The sequence below is a fragment of the Balearica regulorum genome, chromosome 26 (assembly GCF_011004875.1).
Source record: "Balearica regulorum gibbericeps isolate bBalReg1 chromosome 26, bBalReg1.pri, whole genome shotgun sequence".
Taxonomy (NCBI): Eukaryota; Metazoa; Chordata; class Aves; order Gruiformes; family Gruidae; genus Balearica; species Balearica regulorum.
Window position 1 is genome coordinate 873,237 of NC_046209.1, and position 22,636 is coordinate 895,872.

Here is a 22,636-nt window from a genome sequence, read left to right on the forward strand (position 1 = left end):
GCGCGCGGCGGCCGCCGGTGGCAACAATGTGTCAGAGGCGGCGGCGGCGGCGGCGCGGGCCCCGCGCGGGGCGGGGCGGGGCGGGGCGGCGCGGGGCGGGGCGGGCGGCGGGCGGAGCGGCGCGGGGCGGGCGGGGGGCGCGGGCGGCGGGCGCAGCATGGCGCGGCGGCACTGAGGGAGCAGTGGCCTCCCCGGCCCGGCCTTTGTTTCGCCGGTGTCCCCAGAGCGGAGGAGCCCGCGCGGGGGCCTGGGGCTGAGCCCGCACCGTCCCGCTCCCTTGTCCCGCAGGTGCGGGGGGGGGGGAGGGAGGGGGGGGGGAAGAACAGCACCGGGACTCGGTACCGGGCGGCGGCTGATCCGCGGGGCTCGGAGGAACTTGGCCGAAGTTCGGCGGCGGGGGCGGGCGTGGGGCGGGGAGGGGGCAGGTTCCCGGTGCCGGGGCGAATCCCGTGGACGCCGCGGGAACCGGCCGGTCCCCGCCGCTGAGGCGCGGGATGCGGCTGCCCCGGCTCCGCCGCACCGCGGCCGCCCCCAACTTTCCCCGCTGACGGCGCCCGGGGCCGCGGGCGATGGTGAGGGCTGGCCGCCCGCCCGCCGCCGCCCGCCGCCCGCCCGCCGCCCCCGGCCGGCCCCAGGGCTCCGCTGGCCGCCGCCGCCCCGCCGCCCCCTGAAGCGGCCGGAGCCGCGCCCGCCGCTGGCCGGGACGATGGTGCGCTGGGAGGCGGCCGCGCTGCTCGCCGCGCTCGTCGGTGTCTGCGTCTGGACCGACGAGACCGGGAAAGTTATCTCGGATCGGTACGCTGTCTACTGGAACCGGAGCAACCCCAGGTGAGGCCGGGGGCGGCGGGGGCCGGTCCCGGGGCGGCTGGGGCCGGGCTGCAGGGACGCCCAAGTTTTAGTCTTTATTACACACACACCACCCCCCCACCCCCCCCCCGCACACACCGGGGGGCCCACAGCCGCCCTCCCGATCGGTGACAGGCTGCGGCCGCCGCCGTCCGTTGCGGATGGGGTCCCGCTCCAGCCCCCCGGTTTGCTCCGGTAAACACTTTGGGCCGCCCCGGGGGGTCGGCGCGGGTCCCCGGCGGTGCAACTCAGCCGGGGCCGTCTCCTCCGGCCGCCCCCCGAAGTTCACCGGAGGCTCCGGGGGGGAGCCGTCCCCGGGGGGCAGCGGTAGCCCCGGGCCCATGGCCCGCGGGCGGTGGCGTTCCCCGGCAGCATCGCGGGGGGGGGGGGCGGCGGCGGCTGCCGGCCTTCGGGGGGGAGGAAGCGGTGCGGCGGGGGCTGCGGCTCGGGACCCCCCCCCAGCCCCTCAGCGCCCAACTTCGGGGAAGTTCAAGTTTCTCCTCCGCGCCGGTCCCGTTCCCCCCCCCCCCGCCCCGGTCCCTCTCCCGTGGGGAGTTTCGTGAAGGTCCTGCGATAATAAAACCCGAAATACGACAAAAGGCGCCTGGTGCTGCTGGTGGTGGCCACGGGAGTGTTTGAAATAACGATTTGGGGGTGAAACGGTAAAATGGGCTGGTTGGGGCTGGGGTGCGGGGCTGCCCGGTGAAGCTGCTGGGGGCCGGGAGCTCGGGGCGGCCCAAGCCCGCTGCTGCCCGTTCTGTCGTCACCTGGGGAAGAAATCGTGGTGTAGTTGGTTTGAATTTAGATTCTGCCTTTGAATTTAGATTTATTCCCCCCCACCCCGAGCATCCATATCTTTCTTTTTTTTTTGGTGAGAGTTTTGTTTCTGTTCTATTTCTTTGTTCGTAATTTGGAGGAACCAGAAACTGTTGGGGAGTTTGAAGCAAGGATGAATTCTGCTGCTGGCTCAGGTGGCTGGGACCGCCAGGACACCCCCGCCCTCTTCTTCCCCTCAGATACAAACCACGGGGTTCTGAGTGGGCCGATTTGTGGGGACTCTTGTAAAAGAAAAACAAAGACAAAAACCTGCCACCAAAATCCCATTTTTCCCCCCAATTAATTAATTAAGTTAAAGTGGCCCCAGCAGTGTCCCCCGCTGAGCCGAGTGGAGGGTCGCGGATTGCGTGGCCGATGCCCGCTTCACTTCTGCGGTGGGTGCTGCTGTGCCCGCTGCCTTTAGGTTTGGGGCATTCCGTCCTCTGGTCGAAGGGGTGTCTCTTTGTCCCCTGTGGGTCCCTGCGGGGTGAGGGGCCGTGTGGGTGCGTGGCGTGGCCTGGCCCTCGTCCCCGTGGCGGGGCTGGGGCCGTGGCTGCGGCAGAGCAGACAGGAGCTGGGGCTGCCGGCAAGGCGGCTCCTCCAGTGCTCCCCGGCTGGGAAGCTGTTCCCTTCTTGCAGCACGAGAACCGGGAGGGGACCCTGGTGGCACCTTCTCCTCTCCCGGCCATGTCCTGGCAGCATCCTGGTGACACCATCGCAGTTGATTAAAGTTCCCGGCTGCGTTTTGGCGGGTGGCTGCTGGCACCCAGACCCGGTGGGATGCGCGCAGAGCTGTGAGGACCCTTGTGAGTATCGCCATCTGTCCGTCCGCTGCGTGCCCCCTCGGGGGGACCGGCCGGGTGCCGTCACCCCCAGTCTCCTGCCCTCTCACCACCCCAAAATCGGGACAAGCCCTTCCCTTTGTGTGCAGCGGTGCCTTCGCTGCGGGCCGCCTGCGGTGCATATGGATTTTATTATCTCTCTCACATTTTTGTGGGGGATTGTAAGAGGCAGGGATTTTTTTTTTTTTTTTTTTTCCCCATTGCAAAGTTTTTGGTTACAGTTCCTGGTCCTCCCCGGCTCCCACACTTTTGGGAGAACAAAAGAAAAGAACCCAATGCCAAACATGTGTGAGGGCCCCCCCGGTCAAACTCCAGCATCCCGGCTGCTGAAGACGAAGGCGGCATCACTGAGCAGTTGGGGCCGCAGCTGAGATTTAGCACCCAAGAGTTCCTACGGCAGTGCCGGTAGCCAAAAGTAGCCCCTGGTCCTTGGGTGACGGGTGTCCCGGGACCTGGCATCAGTGGTGGCTTCGGCTCGGCCCCACCAGCCGCCCATGTCCCCATCGCCCCCTCGTACGCACCGGGATGGGTACTGCGGAGAAGGCAGTGGGGAATTTATCCTCGAAAATAGGTGGTTTATTATTATTATTATTTTTATTATTATTATTCTATTTTTAAATCTGACATTGGCAGGGAAAATATTTTTGAGAGGGGAAATAAAATAGGGCAAAGGAAGTGCGAAGGGATAGGAGGGAAGAGCAGACAATGGCTGGTGGGTTTTAGCAGGCACGTCCGCAGTGCTGGGCTCCGGGATGTGACCCAAATTTCCCAATGTGGGAGCGCCCCGTGTTGCAATCGGCCGATGTGCTGTACGTTCCCTGTGTGTACATTCAGGTCTGGGAATTCAAGGCAATTTATTAGATGTTGCAAATATAGAAATTGCCATTGAGTTTTCTGCTTATTTTCCTTTTTTGAAGCCAGTGGTGGTTTTATTTTGTCTGTCTCTGGAGTTACTAGAAAACTATCTCATCCTTAAAAATGAAGAACAACATATATATGCTCTTTCTGGTCCCTTGTTTTCCTTCTTTATTTCCCCCTTCCATCATTTAATAAAGGGGGAAATCAAAAAAGGATTAAAAAAAAAGGGGGGGGGGGAAATGAAAGGTTAAAATGCCCGGTGCTTGTTTGAACCCACGTACCTGATCTGGCGATAAATATTTTTCTTCAGGTTTACGTCACAATCTATATTTTATAAAAGACGGTAATAAATCTCATGGTCAATGTGATTTGCCCAGATTAGAATAATTCTATATTTCATAATTGGGTCTAAATTAAAAATAAGTGGTACCTCAGGATGCTGCAAATTGCTGGTTCTGTGGAGATATTTAGCCACTTGCCGTGGATTTAGAGTTCTGGTTTGGTGTCTTTTTTTTTTTTTTTTTTTTTTTAAATGATTTTGTAAGCATGCATTTGGAAAAGGTTGCACGAGCTTTGCTGGATGTAACTCCTGGGTTGTCCTGGAAATAGCCAAGAACGTACCTTTATATAATAGCACGCTGTTTCGATACCCACGTAGAACTGTGGATTTTTGCTCTACGGCACGTACAGACGCACTAACACAGTTTTATCTCCCTGGCTGTGGGATGCGTTGGCCGTGCCCAGGCTGGTGCTGGGTACAGGTGCTCTGCGTCCGATGCGATGCACCCGCGGACGGGACTGCGGGGCGCGAGAGCATCGGAGGGCTCTGGCCGGGTCCCGCATGGTGGGCAGGGGTCCGGCTGGGGCAGGGCTCTTCCTCCATGGGGTGTTCGGGGGCTGCGCGGTCCCTCTGTTTTCCAGCCGGCGTGGCCGGTGGTGTGGGAGCCGCTTGCCCGTTGGGTTCTTGGGTGAATTTGCAGCCTCGGGACCCGAGAAGAGGCGCAGCGGGTCGAGCCGGGTGTTCCAGAGCATCCGTCGGTCAGACGGCATCGCCCGGGCGGGTCGAGGTCTCTGGCTTTGGCCCCCCCTCGCTCATGCGACTCCCGCGCCACAGCAGGATTTAGGATGAACGTCTCGGATGCGCTACAGTGCATCGTGCAGCAAAAACTTGGGGGTCTGGGAAACCTCCACGCTATGGGGGAAAAGGCCTGTGGTGAGTGGTGACCTGGCCTCGGAGGGTCCCTGATCCCGGGACCACCTGGCCCGCGGCCTCGGGGCCACGACTGGAAACCTCTGGAAGACCAAGGAAGGACGGAGGATTTCAGATTTGTTTTCGTCCCCCGCTCTACCTACAGCTATGTAATGGGCAGGTTGTAGTAATTCCGGAATGACAGTGTTCCTGCAGCCAAGTGCAATTCCTGCACGCGCTGCCATGTGTTTCTGTCTCTACAGAGGGGGAAATGGGCAAAGTATTCTGTATTTTCCTCTCTCTGTTTACAGTACAGATACAAATGCTGTAAATGGTCTAGATTTTACCCGTGGCCTATATTTAACTGTGAAGTCATTTCTCTGCCTTGGAAGGCTTATTTTCTGATTCTTTTTTTTCCTTTTCTTTTTTTTTTTTTCTGGAGGGTTTGTGAGCACAGCTGGGATTTCTGTTCTGCTCCTCTGCACTCCCCAATCCTGGGATCGGGAAGCCGGAGAAATGGTTTCTAGCAGAGGGATTTACCGCGGCTGGCGGGAGCCTGGGTGATGCTCGGGGACGGCGGTGATGGCAGAGCAGGACTTTCGGGGCGTCCTTTTGTGCACCCTGTCCTTTGGGAGCGGGCGAGGGGTCCGTGCCACAGGGATGGCGGAGTTGGGGTGCAGGGAGCACGTCTTGGGGGGGGTGTGTGTCTGGATCATGCTCCCTACCCCATCGGCTTTTGTGCCCCTTTTCTCCTGCGTTGCCGTCTCCCAGAGCCGCAGCCCTGGCGCCTGCCGGTGCTTTGTCCGAGAGCTCGGTGTGTGGCAGCCAGAGCTACGGACCGGTCGGAGCTGGGGCCGTTCCCCATTAACTGCCCGAGCCTGAGCAGGCTTGCCTGCCTGTGAGTCACGAGGGCTGGCGGCCAGGACGATGGCAGCCCGCGTGTGCCGGCTCTCCTTCGGGGGAGTGAAGAAGGTGCACGTTTGGTTTTTTTTCCAGGGGAATTTGGTGCCAGAGAGCGGGTTGGCCGAGCAGGAGGGCTCGGCCCTGGGGAAGCGTGCCCGGCGCTGGACGTGCCCACCCACGCCTCTTTGCCGGGGTGGGTTTGGTGCCAGCCCTGCCCTGGGGCTGGTTCCCAAAACCTCTGTGTCCCAGCTCCGACGGGGGCTGCCTGGGCTGGGACCTTCAGGGTCGGCTCCCAGCCTTGCGTGTCCCACCCATAGCCATCGCACCGGGGGCTGCACCAGCCTCTGCAAGAAACACACCCTGTTCCTTCCTCGGAGCGATTGGAACATGAATTTTAACTCTGGCACTTGGGTGGTTCCCACGTCACTGGCAGGTTGAGCCCCCTCACCGGGCACACCAGGCTCAGGGTGCCGGGAGCGGTGCCGGGGTGGTTGGGGGTGCCGGCGCTTGGCCACATCCTGTGCAATTACTGCTCTTTTAGTTTTCATTTGTTTCGTTTTCCCTTTGTGCCGAGATCATTTGCAGCCCTTCCCACCCCTCTTTTCCAGCCCGTTAAGCCGTGTTAGCTATTCTTCACCAGCCCAGGTCTGCGGCGAGCACGGTTAATGGAGAGCAGATACAAACAGGTCCGGCGTCTCTGACAAGATTTTTCTCTCTCTGCCCGTCTCTGTCTCTCTGCCTGTCCCTTTCCAGGGACCGCAATTACATTCCCTGCTGGTCGCACATTTGGTATCCAAATCTCGGCCATGCGACGCATCCTAATGCGAGGACAGGCTGGGGGTGCGCACTGCTGCCAATGGGTCAGCCGCTCCCCAGCACCCCCGGTGTCCCCTGTCCCGTCCCAGTGCACAAGGATGGGAGTGAGAATGGTGCAGAGGGTGAAGGGGAGAGAGATGCCTTCAGTTGCCACCGGAAAGCTTTAAAAGTACTCTTTTCATATATATAGATATATATATGTACGTCTCTATATATGCACTTCACCCACGCACATAAATAATACAGCTGCCCAAACACACCTACAGCCCCCTCCTGCCCTACAGGCAGGAGCGCGTGCCTGTAGCCATCCCCGTGTTACACACACATGGGATCTCTACCTGCAGGCTGAGGGATATCCAGAGGTTTGGTTTTACACGGCTCCGAACGCAGAGCTCAGCGTCCGGGTCTCCTCTCGCCCAGCTGTCTGTCTGTCTCGCTGCGTCCGCACGTACGTCCCACGTGCCGCTGGCTATCTGTATCCCTACCTGCATACGTTTGACGAGGTTCATCTGTCGGGTTGTCTGTAAAATTGCAGCAATTGTTCTTTAAATAGCTCCTTGTTCCTGATGGTGAAAATTTCGGTTCTTTTGTGTTAGATATTAATCATAGTTTTAAAGGCTTCATTTTTATCCTAGATGTTTTTCCCCCGGTCGGGGCAGAGATCTTGCCCTGCTTCGTTGGATTTAATGGGATTTACGGAAGGCAAGCAGATCTTAGTATTGTTACCTTCAGCCCCTAAGAGGAGGTTAAATTTTTTTCCCCTCCACCACGACCCATCCAGCCCAAAGTCTGGCCATTTTCCTGTGCTCAGAGCATCGTCGCGAAACCAAGACCAACCCTGGTTTTGCCTCTGCGAGCGCCGGGGTAGGCAAGCAGCGCTTTCAGCGGTGCCGACACCGCAGGCCAAGCTGCCGCAGTGAACGGGTCTGAAGCCCGAGCAGCGCCGGTGTGAGCAGGCGGCCGCTGCCAACACTTTGGTCTTTGCCGAATGAATTCGGGAGGTGTCTCTGCAGCGAGGGACACCCCGAAAAGAGGGCTTGCATTCCACTAGTGTGTGTGTGGGGGTGTGTGGATGCAGGCTACTTGCCAGCAGCCCGGGAAAGCCCTTCACCCCAGCCACTGGGCTTGGGCTCCCTGTTGCCCTCCCCACCATGCCATGGGGCTGGGTGGGAGCCATGTCGGGGTGGCAGCACCCGGGGGGCTGTTTGGGCTCGTCTGCCCCATGCAATGCACCGGGGCTGTTGGAAAGCTGGGAAGGGATGAAGCTGTGAGAGCGCGGCACCAGGAAGGACCCCTTTGGGTAGTGCCGTGCCATGCCGTGCCGTGCCACTGTCTGGGCAGGGTTCTGCTACCCTGCACAGTCCCAGCTTGTTCCTGGGCGGTCAGAGTGTTGTTATTTATTTATTTCTCTTCCCTCCTCTCCCCCTTTGCTTGTTGATGCTGCTGTGGCTGGGCTGCTAAATAGGTTCCCATTGTTCGAGAGCTAATTACCTCTTAATGAGGCTCCTTACTCAAAAGCCAAGGAGAGTGGAGGCTGTGGGGTGGGCTGCTTTTCAAGGCAGGCTGCCTGGCAGGGCGCTGGGTGACGGGATGGCCTGGGTCACCGGACGCCCCCCTGCCACGGACACAGCGGTTGGGTTTGGCTCTGCCACGCCAAAGGGGTGAAGTTGGGGCTTCCTCGGTTGGTGGCAAGAGCTGCGGTGATGGAGCTGCCAGCCTGGCACTTCGCCCCAAAAGGTGGCTGGGGAATGGCTTTGCCAAAAGTCCCGTATTGAGCCCCAAACCTGCTCTGCTTTGCCCGTCTCCTCCTGAACGTACCCTGTCCCTTGGCGAGAGGCTGGCGGGAGCCCTTGCCCCTAACGGTGTTCGAGAGCTTTGGCCGCAGGGAGCTGGGCAGCACGGGTGGAGGGTCCTCATCCCCCCTGGCGTGAGGAGCAGAAATTTGGTCTGCGTTTGTCGGACCCCAGTTCTGCCCCCAGTGTCACAGGTGACCCTCAGGCCGGCAGGGCTGGAGCGGTACCACGGGCACGAGGCTGCGGTGGCTCATGTGGCTCCTCCGCGTGCCGGATGGCTATGCTGCGGACATGATGGGGGGGAAGAAATGATCCTTCTCCAAAGGGATTGGGAAAGCACCCGCCTCCGTCCTGCCCTGCCGCCCCCTGCTCTGATTGAAGCTGGGCTTTGTCCCCATGCACCGGGGTGGGGGTGGGTGGGAGGGTCCCAGACTTCAGAGGGGTACGAGGCGGTCAAAGCAACAAGAGTGGGGAAAAATAAAACAAAGGAGGAAAATTTGCTCCCTAGAATAATAACGAAGATGGGGAATGACTTCCCCTTCCCTTGTGCCCTTGGGGAGCGCCCGGGGCAGCGAGGGCTCTGAACCCACCACCGCTCGCAGCCCCCAAAGCAGGGAGCGCGCCCGTCGGAGCCGATGGAAGTGCAGAGGGACTCAAGGCCCAGCCTGGGCTGGTGGGAGCTTTGGGGTTGTCCCCCCATGTCCTGCCCAGCCCCCCCCGGGCAGAGGGGCTGGCTTTGCAGGGTGCAGGGGAGACCTGTGGGTCTCACCCATGTGGCGTTTTGGCGGGGACTGGCCTGGGGCAGGAGCGGGCTGGGCAGCCGGCACTGGATATGGGCGTCCAGAGGGGGTTCGGGGTTCGGCTGGGGCTCCCCAGTGCCCCCGGCTACCCGTGACTCGCCTGCTCGGTGAGGCTGGGGGTGGTGGGGGCCTGTGGCGCTCTGCCGTATTGATCCCCGGCAGTGATTTAAATGCCACAAAGCATGGCTATCAATGTCTCGTGGCCTCCGGTGAAGCCAATCAGCGCTGGGGCTGGCGAGACCTGCGCTCCCGTTTCCGAGCCCTGCTTGGATCCGTTTGACATTTTCCTTCGGGTCATTAACGGAGAGAGAGGGATATAGACAGAAATGGGGATTAAGACATCGTTATTTTTTTTTCTTCTTCCTTCTTTTAATTTTTTCCCCTCTTCCCGTGTTCGCTCTCCAACACCTTCCTGTTAGAGCAGCAACTGCCGCTGGGCTAGGGACCAGCCCTGGAGCTGAGCCACATCCCGGTGGGGCCGTGCCAGAGGGGCAGCCGTGGTGGGATCCCGCGGCCCTGGTGGGATCCTGCAGGATGCGGCCGTGGGCTCCTTTGCGCACAAGCTCTTCCTGACCTGCCAATTTTCTGCTTTTCTTGGCATTTTCCCCTGCCCCGGCCTTCCTTTGCGTTGGTGAGGTTTTTCCATTCCTTTCCTGCACCCTCAACCTCTGCGCACACGCGCGTGTGTCGGTGCAAATGCCGGTGCAGTCAGTCCCACCAAATGCCGGCCTGGAGCCGATGCTGCCGGTCCCTGGGATGCGGCCGCAAGTCTGCAGGCATCTGCACAGGCACCGCCGGTATTCCCACCACGCACCGCAGAAGCGTTACCAGGATCCGCGGAGTTTAAACCCGTCCCTCAATACTTTTTATTTGAATACAGGAATGTGCTTTTTTTTTTTTTTTAAGCTCCTTCCCCACATCACCCTGAAATCCCCCCCAAGAATTAAACTTTGTATTTCAGATCTTTTGTACAAAACGTAAATCTCCCCTGGCTCCGTTCCCCGGGGCCGCCGGCTTTGGCAAAAAGGCGAATAAATTGCAAAAGGGGTTTGTAACAACTGGAGATGGGAAAGACCCGTTAGATCCCCCAGCCCGTTCCTCCTCCCGATACATCTGAATTGTCTCCTCCATCTATTTGATTAGCGTGGCGTTCAGCCTAATTTCAGTGGAAATATTTGCTGTTTCCCCTGGTGCGTCTGCAACCAAGTTTTGTAGGATTTTTTTTTTTTTTTTCTGCAGAAGAGGAGAAATTATTTGCATGGGTTTATTTTTTCTTTAACATTACACGAAGAGCAAAACTCTCCCATGTGCTAGGAAACAGATAAAGTGTTTAGACAGCAAATACAAATATTTCTGAGCACTCAGCCTGGCTACAGATATTTCTGCCTGTCCTCCAGCAGGATTTCTTACTGTGTCTTCTAGTGGGTTTTTATTTAGGCTGGCTTGATTTTTCTTTTTTTAATTTTTTTTTTTTAAAGCCCTATTTATATATGCAGTAAAATAAAATCTGCCAAGCCTGACCCTGTAGAGAACTTGAAAAATCCCAATTCTTCCTTTTTCCAATCCCATTTCCACTGAGAAAAAAAGCCCCTGGACCTCACGCCCTGCATAAAATCCAACCGCGACGGGATTATTTTGGCGGCTGAGCTTTCTGCAGCCGTGGGTGCTGGGACGGCGACAGCGCCGTTGGTTCCCCTGAGCCGGGATGCAGAGGTGGGGAGGGACCTGGGGTCTCTGGGTGCTCCCACGGGACCCGGGGGGCGCGGGCAGTGGCCGGGTCCCTTGTGCTGCAGGTATCGACCGCGCATGGTACATCCAAAAAGGGGTTTATTGTTTAGCCTTTTTTAATTATAAATTAGCTAGCGCTGCTCCCTTGCAGTGTCCTGGCCTCGCTGTGTCCAGTAGCCATCCCAGTCCTGCTGGTAGCCCCATGGGTGTCATTGCCAGCCTGGGCCGGTGTGGGGTGCCGGGGTGATCAGGAGCAGCCCGAGCGGCTGCCAGGGGCCGTCAGGAGCCGGGAAAGCTCTTTCCCAGCCAGCTCGATAATCCCAATTATTATCTGGTTTCTCGATCAGGGTTGCTTATTAAACTTGGCACCGCTGGCTTTGCCGTTCCGGCCGCCTGCCTCGGCAGAGGGATTTATCTCCTGCCGACTCGGGGAGGAAATTGAGTGGAAAAACGTGGGACAGAGCCCCCTGGGACAGCGAGGCTGGGCTGGGGGGACCCAGCCTCTGAAGCGATGCTGGATGCTGGTCCAGCCCCAGACGGCTTTAGGGCACGGGAACGATGCTGCCCTATCCCTGCATGTGCCCCGTCCCTGCGCGCCAGCGGAGGGGCAGGTCGGCTGTGCGGGTGGCTGTGTCGCCGGGGTTGTGTCCGTCTGTCTGTCCCCCCTCCGTGGGGTGCTGGGCGGCTGTCGTGGCTGCGTATGGTGGAATGACCCCAGTTCTGGGATAGGCACTTTTATTTCAGCATTAGTTTGAAACGGTAGGAGTTTTAAAAGAATACCTAAACGTTTGCTAAATAGTTGTTATTTTCCTCTTGCCCTAGGTTAAAGGAACCTTTCGCAGCCTCCTCTCCCCACTTGCACCATGAGTTTCAGCTTTTTCTACGTTCCAGCTGTCCAGCTTGAATTCCCCTCTTCTATCACACAAACGTTCTTCAGTGCTTTGCTAACCCACGCTTCCTCTTGCATTTCTTCTGCAAATTTTCCTTTATTTTTACCAACACAATTTGCCGGACACCACAGCGGAGCTGCCCGTGCCTGAGCCAGCGTGCCGGCCCTCGGCACGGTCGCAGTGCAGTGTCTGTTGGCTGTTCTCCTGCCGGTGGGTGAGCTCTGGGCTCCCCATTTTGGGGTGGGGCTGTCCTGTTGCCACCGGCACTGTGTGGCGGTTGTACAACCGCCATCGGCTACGGCACCAGCATGCAACAATTCTGGCACCAGCTCCAGTTGCTGGTCAAAATGATGCTCCCGGTTTGGTTTCCAACAGAGAATCCAAACCACCGTCCAGAATAGAAACGGCTTTTGGCTCTGAGCCCCCTCCAACGTCGTCTCCGTTGGATTGTGTCGGGTTTGCAGGTCCTGGCTGGAGCCGGGCAGGTGCGCAGGGTGCCAGGTCCTGGGGGATGCTGGGGTCCCCCTGCACCGCGGCCCCAGTGTTGCTCCCGCACCGCCCGGCCCCGCGAGGTGGAATTAAAGGATAAAACCAGAGATGGGAACGGGGATCACGCACTGCTGCGTGATGTGTGCTCCGGACGTGGCATCCAGCCCTCCTGGTGCTGGCATGCCTAACGTTTATCGCCAGGAATCGCCTTTGCCTCGGACCGGGACTGGGTGCCCGACTTTCCCTGCCCACTGTTCCCGACTTTCCCTGCCTGCAGTCCCTGTCTGTGCCGGTTCTCGGAGTCAGCGGCCCAACTGCTGGAGCAGCTGGGCCCGTCCCCGCCACCATCCACAGTCGTTCGTTCTCTGCCGTGGCTCCTTCCTGGAGCTCTCTCCGGCGTTGGGATGTGAAGCGCTGACAGGGCTGGGCGGCGGCGCGTGGTGTTGGGGGCCAGACCTGGGCGTACGGCAGTGGGAATCTGGACTCCAGAAAACATTTCAAAGCTGATTAATAATAATAAATCATAATGTTGTCTTTTAAAATAGAAAGCTTTTGAATAAGGGATACTCTCATCATTAAGACAGTGAGCTGGGGTGTGAGCTCTGGACCCGGTTTCCAGCTCGTTACATGGAGACAAATGGCTTGCCCCTCCCAACCTCAGTTTCTCTGCTGTTAAGGTGAGGATCGCTGCCAGAGGCTAAATTAAGCAATTAATATTTGTAGACTACGTGGAGAGATTGAGAAGGACGTCAGTCTCCCAGTGCTGTACCCTGCTGCACCGCATGTCCTCCTGCTCCGTGGCTGGACCTGGGAATTTCAGCTGGGAGCCGGAGCGTCCCCCTGGCAGCTCTGCCAACGCAGCAAGTGGTGCTGATGGCGTCGGCTGCAAAATGCCTTCTCCTCTGTGTCCGTGGGGCCCGGGGCACGAGGATGGGCTGCAGCCCCTGGCTCCTTCTGGGCTGCTTTGGGGTACCGGTGGGGACACGGTTTCCCTGTGCCGGGGATGCGGTGGCTCAGATCCGCGACTGGCTCCTGCGTGCGTCGTGTGGCTGAGCGTGTTTGGCAGTGCCGGAGCCCGATGGCATCCTGCAGACATAGCCCTTTGCCAGGGGGTCCCTTGCTGTTCTATGAGGGGCCAAAAACCTGGTGTCACCAAGGGTCCCCAGTTCACGCTGGGAGTCCCGTCCTCGGCAGGAGGGGAGCCCAGCTTCGTGGGTTTGGTGGGTTTTTTTCTTAAACATTGTAATATTTATTTCACCTTATAAATCACCCCATCTGGCTGCCTCGGAGAGGGAGGATTTATGGGCGCAGGTGTAGCTGCAGCGAGAGGAACGCCATTCCCGGGGACCGACCTGGTTTAATGTTTTTATAATGACGGCGTTGCAACAGCCATCTCGTCGAGGGGAGAGGTCGCACCCGGCTGTAAATCCTGCGTGGGTGGTACTGTCCAGGCTGGGACGGACCCAGCTGGGATGGCGCGAGGTCCGGCACATGTCTGCGGTGCCACTCGGGGTTTTCTCCGTGCTGGAAGGGGTGGCAATGCTGGTAGAGCGGCAGGTTGCACCCCAAACCACCTTCTGCTGGAGTAAATCAGCACAGTGAAACTAAGGGGGGGGGGGCTCAGCCCCCGATGAGCCGAAAAGGAGGTTTCCGAAGCCCAGGGGTGGGTGCGGGTCCAGCTGAGCTGTTCCTGGCGTCGCTCCCAAGGGATGGAGCCCTGCAAGGTGCCGCAGGTGCCCTGGGCTAGTTCGGACTCGGACCCACTCTCATGCCCTGTACAGGCACCGACGGGGCCGATCCTGCTGTGATGCTTGGGGAGGTCAGCACCCCTGGGAGCAAGCAGCCCCCCCAGCCTCTGAGAGGTGAAATGGGCATCTTGGCCTGTTTAATTGCACTTTGTGTTCACACCTTCACCCCGTCCGGCAGCTGGAAATGGGGGTCTCTGCCCTTTGGGGCTCTGTCACACCGGGGTGGCGGCGGTGGCCTTGGCCCCCAAGGACGTTTGTGACTCAGTGTGGGGACGCTCACAGAGCCCGACCGGGGGGAGAGCCGGGTCTTGCAGCCAGTGCAACCCAGGGAGGACTTAACCGTAACCCTCAAAGGACGGCTTAAATCCCGGGAAGGTCTCGCTTTCCTGCCGCAGCAGCATCGGTGTCACGCTGGGGACGTGGGAAAGCCGTTAGCCAGCTGCTGACGAATGCAGCTCTGACGGAGAGGGGGCTTGGGGGGTGTTGGGGGTCCGTGGCGAGGATGGGGATGCTCAGCCCTGGAAGGGCTGGGGGGACCTTGCCGGGGCTCCCCCCGCTCCCTGAGGCTGGAGCAGCTCCAGGGGGAATTTCCCTGCCCCAGTGCTGCCCACAGCAGCACAAACGAACCAAGTAATTGGCAACATGGAAATATTTTGTGCTCATTAAGCAGTGGGAAGCAGCGAGTGAGGAAGCGGCATTCTCCAGTGCGGGCAGGGGCTGCCGGTGGTGTCCCCAGGGACTGCTGGTGACCGAAACCCTGCCGGCCTCCGGCTGGAAAGTGGAGCCGGCGGTTGCCAGCCGAGAGCCGGGGCAGGAACGTGGCTGTCCCAGGGGCATGGAAACACCCTGGTGTTGGGGGGCTGGGGGTGGGAAGCCCTGCACCCCAGTGTTCAGAGGAGCTGGGTCCCGGCACCACGCAGTCGGGAGCTTCGTGTTTGTTGGGGGCACGAGCAAAGCCAGGGAGTGGGGGGGTTCGCCACTGCTGTACGGGGGGCTGTGGCTGTCACCTCGCATTTTCTTCTAACTACCGTAAATCCCATGGATTAAAACTTGAAACAGCGAACCTCAGCGGCTGCCTTTGAGCTCCCCTAACCCCAGCGCCATGTGCCGCTGGTTCCCAGGAACGGTGTCGAGGGGAGGCCTGGGGGGCTCCACATCCCCTCCCGATCCCCTCCGCTCCCGGCGCAGCAACGGAGAGCAGCCGAGGCGGGGGGCGATCCCTGGGGGATGCCATGGGGTGGGGACCCCGCTGGGCGGGCATGGCTGCTCCTTCACGCCCCGGCACGGAGCCACGGGCTGGCGACGGCCCCCGCGGCATCCTCTGCCGCGCTCGGAGCCAAACACATGCTTACGGCGCTGGATGGTGACGAGGCTTTGCCATCCGGTCTGAGTGAGGCCCTGGGGCCCAGCGCAGTGCGGGGAGCGCCCAGCAGTGCTGCAGGCAGGGGAAGCTTTATGGCTGTAGTTAAAGTGACTTTATGATATTGTATCTGAACAATTGCCGGCTATTATCTGGATCGATGCTGCGTGATTGAGACACCGGTTGATAACCCAGCCGGGGCCTCTAATCGCTTTTAAACCGCGCAGGGTCGTTTGTGCTTTCGATAAAACCCCTCAGCATTTTCTATTTTGACTCTCTGCCCCAGGCTCCAGCCAGTTTTCCCCCGGGACTGTGTGTCGGGGGGCTCTGCCCGTCGCGATGGGTGCGGGCTGGCGGGGATGCAGCACGTCCCAGCTCCTGCCCCTCTGACTCCTTGGGTGGGGACTGGGGTGCTGGGACCTGGCTCGGGGTGCCGGGACGCGCGCTGGCCGCAGGGGGGCTTTGGGGTGCTGTGTGGTCCCGAGCACTGCTGGGTCCTGTCCTGTTCAGGGATGTGAGGAGGGGCAAGGAGTGCGCAGGGGAGATTTCGGGGTCCCCGTCCCCCCACCTCTGCCCGGCTCGCAGCATCCTTGGGTGAGTCGCGTCACCTCTGCACACTTCATTTTCTGCAGCTGTAAAATGAGGACAATGATACCTTTCCCACCTTGCAGAGGGGTTGGGAGGCTTAATTAGTTAATGTTCGTAAAGTGCTTTGAGGATTAATTAATATTGTGACTCTAATTTTTTCCAATGGTAGAACGCCACTTAAATATCTCTGCGCTGGTACTTTCCTCCGTGACCCTACAAAGCAAATCTACCCGGGGATGTTGCCGGGCTCCAGCAGGCATCATGTCCCCAGTGCTGAACTGGGAGGCCACTGGTATCAGGAGGAGAGCGGGGCTGAGCAGGAGTCCCTGGGGTGGGTGCCCTCCGTGGCGGCTGTCCCACCAAGGCTGTCCCAGAGCTTGGGGTGCAGTCCTGCACCCCGGCTCCCCAGTGCGTCCTCCTGGGCCTGATCCCTCTCCTTTGCCAGGCTTTCCCTGCTGGGAACGGTTAATCTGTTGGGATTACACCGCTGAAACCTCCCTGGGATGCTGCTCGTCCCTGCCCAGCCTGCTTGGGCACCGCTGGCATCCCCCATCCCCGGTGGGCTCGACCTGCTTGGAGGCTCTTGTCCCCCTCCTGCGCCCCCAGCAAATCCCACATCCCGGCTCCGACCGTGTCCAGCATCTGGGGGGCTGTTGGGCCTAGAGCAGGGCTGTGGGGACCAGCCGGGATGGTGGCTGGGTCCCAGGAGGGCCGGGGACGCTGTGCTGGGAGAGGTGTGAGCCAAACACAGGCACAAACCCGGGCTTTCCCCATGAAAACAAGTTGCTGTGAACACACCTGCCTGGGAAGCTGCTGGCAGGCGCAGGAGGGTATTTTCTGGTATCTTAATTCCCGTATGCCGTTAGTCAGATCGCTGACTGGCAGGTTTTGTTTCCTCCGAGATGATTTCTCAGCAGCAGCTCTGCTTTGCCCTGTGCTCCTGCCTCCCTCCTGCTCCGCCGCTTGGAGCCACGGGGACAGAGCTGCCGGGGATGGGTGACGGTGGAGGGGTCCCTGCGATGGCATCCCCAGGGGGGACAGTTTGAGATGCTGGGTGTGAAACCCAGGGTTAGCTCAGCTGCGGTGCTGGGAGGGTATCGGGCATCTCTGGAGCGTCGCTGGTGGGAGGTTTCCTGCGTGGGAGCAGCCAGGGAAGCTCAACCCTGCAAGAGCTGAGCGTGCTCCCGGCTCCCCGCGGCCGGGGGGGCCCCGCCGTGGGCGCTGGCACAGAACGGGGGCTTTTTACCACGTGGGAAATGTGCGGTTTCCAAAAAGGGGCTGGTGGGAGGGAGATTGCGGGAGGACAGTGTGGTCCCGGGAGGGACGGGTCGATGGGGTGCGATGGAGCCCCCCAGGGCTGGAGAATCAATGACGGCGGGAGTGTCCCCAGTTGCAGAGGGCTGGAGGGGACTGGGACCTGTGGTGGAGCGAGGAGGAGGAGGGAGGATGGGGAGAAGCCACCCTCCTGCTGCCTGGCACTGCTGAATGGAGCTGGAGGAGAAGGAGCTTCCAGGCTGGAGGAGGTGGGAGAAGATGAGCTGGGAGGCTCCAGCGCTGGCCGATGACTCCTGGTCCTGGTTGTCACCAAACGCAGCGTGGAGCAGTGGCGCTGTGAGGAGAGGCACGTGCTGGCGTGCAGTGAGCTTGCTGGGTCTCACACCCCGCTCTGCTGAGGGTATCCAGGGGGGTTTGAGTCAGGACAGACTGACAGCAGTGTCCCCGCAGCCTGGACCCTGCTCTGTGCAGTTAATAACATCCCAGCAATTAAACTGGAACTAATGCAACGATAAAAATAACACGCTGTCCTTCTGCAGCGTGCTGCATCCCACAAGCTCAGAGGTGTTTAAAAACCCATTTAAAGCCAGATCCTGCCGTCAGACCGGTGCGGGGTGCGGAAGGGGTGGTACTGGGTTCTGCGTGGCCGCGGGGCTGGGATCCTGGTTTCAGCCCTGATAATCTCCCCGCTTTCCCTGCAAGGTGTGAACGGCCCCAGTTCCCACCAGTCAAGAGACTGGTTTGCCAACTGCCAGGTTTTAAATAATATAAATTACATGAATTTTTTATTTTTCTTCTTTCTGGAGTTGTTTAATCCCCAGGGGTTGGTTTTCAGGCTTTTCTCCATAATGCAAAGAGCAGAAATGCATTCTTTTAATGGTAATTGAGATTCTCGCATCATTGCAGGACTTGGAAGCTGCGGTGGGCTTTAAATAACATGAGAGTGGGTGAATTTGGGTTCTGGCTCTTCAGATGGGTTTCTGAGGTTTTCTTGTGGTTTTCCTCGCTCTGCTCTGAGGTCGGAGGGGCCAGAATGATGCATCCCTGCCCTGTGCGGGGAAACGCTGCCCTGGGTACCCTCTGCAAAGCAGGATGTGACTGGGGGGGGCAGAGAGGGACCCGTGGGTCGTGGTGTCCTTCAGGAGACCCCTCGGGAACGGCTTTGGCAGTGACCTGCATCCAGCATCACCTGGAGCCGCCTGCCAGCCCTTTCTCAACCCGTTCGCACCTGGTCGTTGCATCTGGGTCCTCGCAAACTGAGGTTTTGTGGGGATTTTTTGGCTTTGCTACCCTCTGCCTGGTACGGTGGCCGCTCAGCCTGGTGGGGACCCAGCCCTGCTCCTGCTGCAGCGCGGAGGGTGCTGGTGCTGGTGTGTTGGAGCAAACCTCCGGCTGCGGGGTGATGCCCTGTCTGCAGAGGAGGAAGCCCTGGGGCAGGGAGGTGGCTTGTCTTGAGCAGAGCAGCTCCGGAGGGGCTTCATCCTGGCCCCCGCACCAGCCATCGGCGGGCTCCTGCCCCTTCGATGAGCCCTCAGGAGCCCTGGATGTCCATCTCCCATTTTCGTTTTGGCTGTGAGGCAGCTGACGGTGGTGGAGGGGATGGTGTCCTCCCCGCCCTCTGCCGCAGCTCCCTCCTTCACCGTGCAGAAGACCCGGGTGTGGACGAGCAGGGGGTGAAGCGCGGCAGCTGGCCCAGCACCGTGTGCCAGCCCAGCTGGAGGAGCTGGACGTGCAGCCTGAGCACAGCTACTCCGGGGGTCCCGTTGCTGCGTGTTCCGAGACCTCGTGCCATGGCAGGGCTGGTGCTGACGTGCCTGTGCCTTGCCGAGCTGCCCCATCCCTCTGACCGCCTCGCCACGCCAGGGTCAATCCCTGCCCTGGCACCGGCAGCACACAGCTGTGCTGGCACGGCTTGCCCACGCTGCCTCTTCCCACCAAAGCCAGCGCGGGGCAGGGGAAGGGGCTGCCGAGCACTTTCCGGGTGGGGGAAAGCGGTTTCCGGCTGCTGGAGGAAACATCTGGATCCAATTGGTGCTCCATGTGTAGTGGCTGGGCCAGACCCGGTCCTCCCACCCGGCGTGCTGGCAGTCGCTTTGCTGCAGAGGGACCCGCTGGGTCCCCGTCCTGCAGCCAGGAGCCCCGCCGTCCCACCCTGGGGGTCCCCTTGGCCGGGTGGCATCACTCGGGGCTGCCGGTGCCCATCCCCGGTGTCCTGTGGCCCCATGCCAGGCCGTGGCAGGGGGAGCCGCTGCCAGCCCGTGCCTTTTGTCAGCCTCAGAAAAATTGACCTTGAAGCGCGCTGGAAGAGCCCTGCAGCTAATCGTGTTAGGAGGTGTCTGACTGCAGCTCCGCGCCGCTCTACCTGAGCGGCATTAGCAAGGGGGACGCGTCGGGCTCGCGGCGCCCCGGCTCAATAATTGATGCGTTTTTCTCAGCTCCCCCTTCCGTGAAAGGAAACCCAAGTGCCGGGAGGACGACGACGGTGGCTCCGGCTGGGTGGGGACAGGGGAGCTGCTGGGGTGCCATGCATGGTGGTTGGGGATGGCGTCGTGGGACCGCTGTGCTCCTCGCGGGGGACGGGGGCTGGTGGGGATGTGCCAAGGGGCTCTGCAGCCTCTGTGCTCCCTCCTGCTCTGCCCAGCTTTCTCCCTGTACGTCTCTGCCTGCTCTTTTTGGGAATCCCTGCAGAAACCCTCGAAACCCGTGTTCCCACAGCAGTGCCAAGCATCCTCGTGCCAAACATCTCCCTTTTCCCTGCAAGCATCTCCTGCGCCAGAGCCCAGCAGCAGCCCTTGCTGCCCCGGCACGGCCCCCTTGGCGGCCCCTGCTCTTGCCAAGGATCCCCATCAACCTCAGCCACCCCCATGGTGGGGGGACGTTGGCCCCAGGTCCCCACCGGCTTGGCCACTCCAAGGCAAAACTGCCTTGCCTCGACACAAACCCTCCTCCCTCCTCCCTGCCTCCTCCCCTCTGCCTCTTTTTTTTTTTTTTTCCTTCCCTTTCCCCTCTTAGCAAAGCGCGCAGGGAAGGGGAGAGATTTTAACCTTCTGCCTGGAACCAATTAAAAAGGTCTTTCCACAGAGACGAAAGTGCTCGTGCACCTTTGTGTGCAGCTGACGGGGGGAAGAAAGCAGAGGCGGCCTTTGAAGGGGGAGATGGAGGTCTCTCCGCTGGGACCCCTCCGGGCTTTCAAAGCCTGTGTTATTTCTTTATTTTTAAATAGCCAAATTAAAGTGACTCCCGCTTCCTTTCCTCCCCGTTAGCACATCGTGCGGCGAGCACATGGCCCCTGCCAGCTGGGGGCGGGGGGGGGGAAATGCAGCCGATGGGGCTGCTGCTGGCTGGTCTCAGGCTGGGCGCTGGTGCTCTCTGTGTGTGGGGGGGTCTGGGCACCCCAAAACCCAGCCTGGCCCCGCGGGACCCCTCGGGACGGGGCAGAGCCTCTGTCCGTCTCCCTGGGCTTGCAAAGTCCATTGGCAGGAGGAAGAGGTGGCCATGGCAGGGGGGTGCCGGGGCGGGGGGAAGGTGGTCCTGAGCCGAGGCAGGGGCACGCCACTCCCCCCCCACTCTTGCGGCCAGGACAGCCCCCTCGCTCGCCCCAGCATGCTGCCCCTTGAACTCAACCAGCCGAATGGATGAGTGGGTTTCTTCAAAGGGACCCCCCCAAGACCTCTCTGCCCCCCTCCCCACCGCCCTCTCCCCATCTCGGTAAGACTCGGGTGAAAAGGCAGCAGAACAAAGCACAGGAAGGATTTTAGGTGGTTTCCGCACAGACCTGAATGTTGAGTTGCTCAATGGAAGAGGAGATGCCGGAGCGCCGACGCTTTCATCCCCATGCCCGAGTTTGGCCAAGGGGGCGAAGGGGCGAGAACTGCCTCCCTGCGCCCCCCAGCCTCTTTTTTCTTTCTTTTTTTTTTTTTAATATAGTCTCAGATTTATTTTTCCACAGTATAATTCTGAAAGACAGCGGAGTATGAATTATTCATTGACCCCTAACTGCCTTTGCATACAATCCTGGCCAGGGGAGGGTGCCCGTGTCGAATGCATTTGTGTGCAGAGCTGGGCCAAAGTGAATTGAAATCAATTTTTAAGGTTTATGGGGGGACATTTGGTGATTTTTGGGGCTGGGAGGAGGCTGGAGCACATGGGGAGGTGAGTGGGATGGGGCCAGAAAGTTCCTAGTGGGGAATTACTCCCTTTCCACGGCTGCCGAGGAGCAAGGCTGGGCGTGGGGTGCTGCTGGAGCAGGGCTGGTGCACTCCTGGGCAAAAAGAGGAGGAAAATTAAAAAAACCCCATCCCTTTTACTAAATTTATTCTGTTCTTAGATGCTCCTTTAGCCTGCCTTGGAATGTGAGGCATGGCTGAGAAAGGGGAGGGATTCCCCGAAGAGCGGGATGGCTTTGGTGGGAGAGCTGCTGCCGCCCCGCCGCTGTCACCCCCAGCCGCCGCCCCCGGTCGCTCCCTCTCCCCCCCCGCAGCCCCCCCACCCTGCACCCTTCCCCGGGGGCACCTCGGTGCCACCACCGGCCCCTGGCATGGCAGTGCCAGGACCTGGACGGTGCCCGGACCTTGAGGTCGGGCTGCCAAAAGCCTCCAGGGGATGAGGGGGTGAAGCGGGGTGAGGGAGGGGGGAGCACCCCAGGCGAGGCTTTAATCTGATTAGTCTTGGAGTGAATGGACAAAGCGAAAAGGCTTAAACCCCATGAAAGGAGCGGGGAGGGAGGAGGGGGCCGTTGTGCCCTGAGAAGTGGAGCCCCTGGCCGATCTTGCCAAATTAGGTCAAATTTGGCTGGGGCAAAATGAGGGAAAGGAATAGGGGAGGGGGGAGAGCCAGGCAAAGAAACGAGTTCTGTTGGCCCTGTGACCTTCTCCGGGCTCGTGAAGGCAGCCAGTGGCCCCCCCCTGCCACGGGTGCTTGCCCCCTCCCCTGCCTGGGGGGGCCGGGGTCCCCGCTCCCCTCCAGCCTCAAACAGTGGTGGCGGTGCCGGGGAGGAGCCCCCCGCTCTGCTGCCTGCACCCTGCCGTCACCCGCTCCTCGGATGGGGACGAGGGGCTTCCCCGTGCCCCCACCCGGGACCCATTGGGGTGCCACCAAGCTGAGCTGGGTGCAGGGGGGGGCTCTTGGTGGCAGCCCCTCACCTGGCCAGCGTGGTTCGGGCACCACCACCCCGGCAAGTTGGTGAGACGCGCCGTGTCTCCCTGGTCACTGCTATCGATCGCTTCTGCTCCCTGGGGAGTCACGCTGCCCAGGCACAGCCCACGGTGCTCACCGGCAGAGCCAGGCTGTGCCAGAGAGGAGCCAGAGGCGTGAGCCGAGCCCCACGGCGTGGAGGTGCCAGGGTGCGGTGAGGCTCAGCCACTGGCGCGGGCAGAGCTGTGCCAGACCAGGTTCTGCCTTCGCATCTATCTGGCTCCCGGCGTGTGCCTGGTCGGGTGGTGGCACATGGTGCCTCTTCCGCAGCCTGTGCCCGTGGCCCCTCCGGACGGGTTGTGATGTGAACATCGTTTTGCTCCAGCAGAAACCGGTTTGCTCCACAGGGGTTGCGCCTGGGCTTTTTGGGAGGGGCAATGGATGGGCCAACCCAGCAAAGTGCAGTGTGTTGCAGGACGGGTGGTGGCGGCTGTTACCGCACACGCGTGCCGTGGGCTCGCACAGCCGGCACCGGCCGTGCCTGTTGCCATCAGTGGTGCCA

At 60.2% G+C, this 22,636-nt stretch overlaps 1 protein-coding gene across 1 annotated transcript in view; it reads left to right on the top strand.

Annotated features, from left to right (window-relative positions):
• The first annotated feature begins 309 nt into the window (after window positions 1-309).
• Window positions 310-22,636, top strand: part of EFNA2 (ephrin A2) — a 45,823-nt gene continuing 23,496 nt past the window's right edge. The window contains 2 exon segments of the mRNA XM_075776513.1: window positions 310-611; window positions 614-828. Of these exon segments, the coding sequence (XP_075632628.1) occupies window positions 570-611; window positions 614-828 (257 nt within the window). The 5' untranslated portion in view covers window positions 310-569.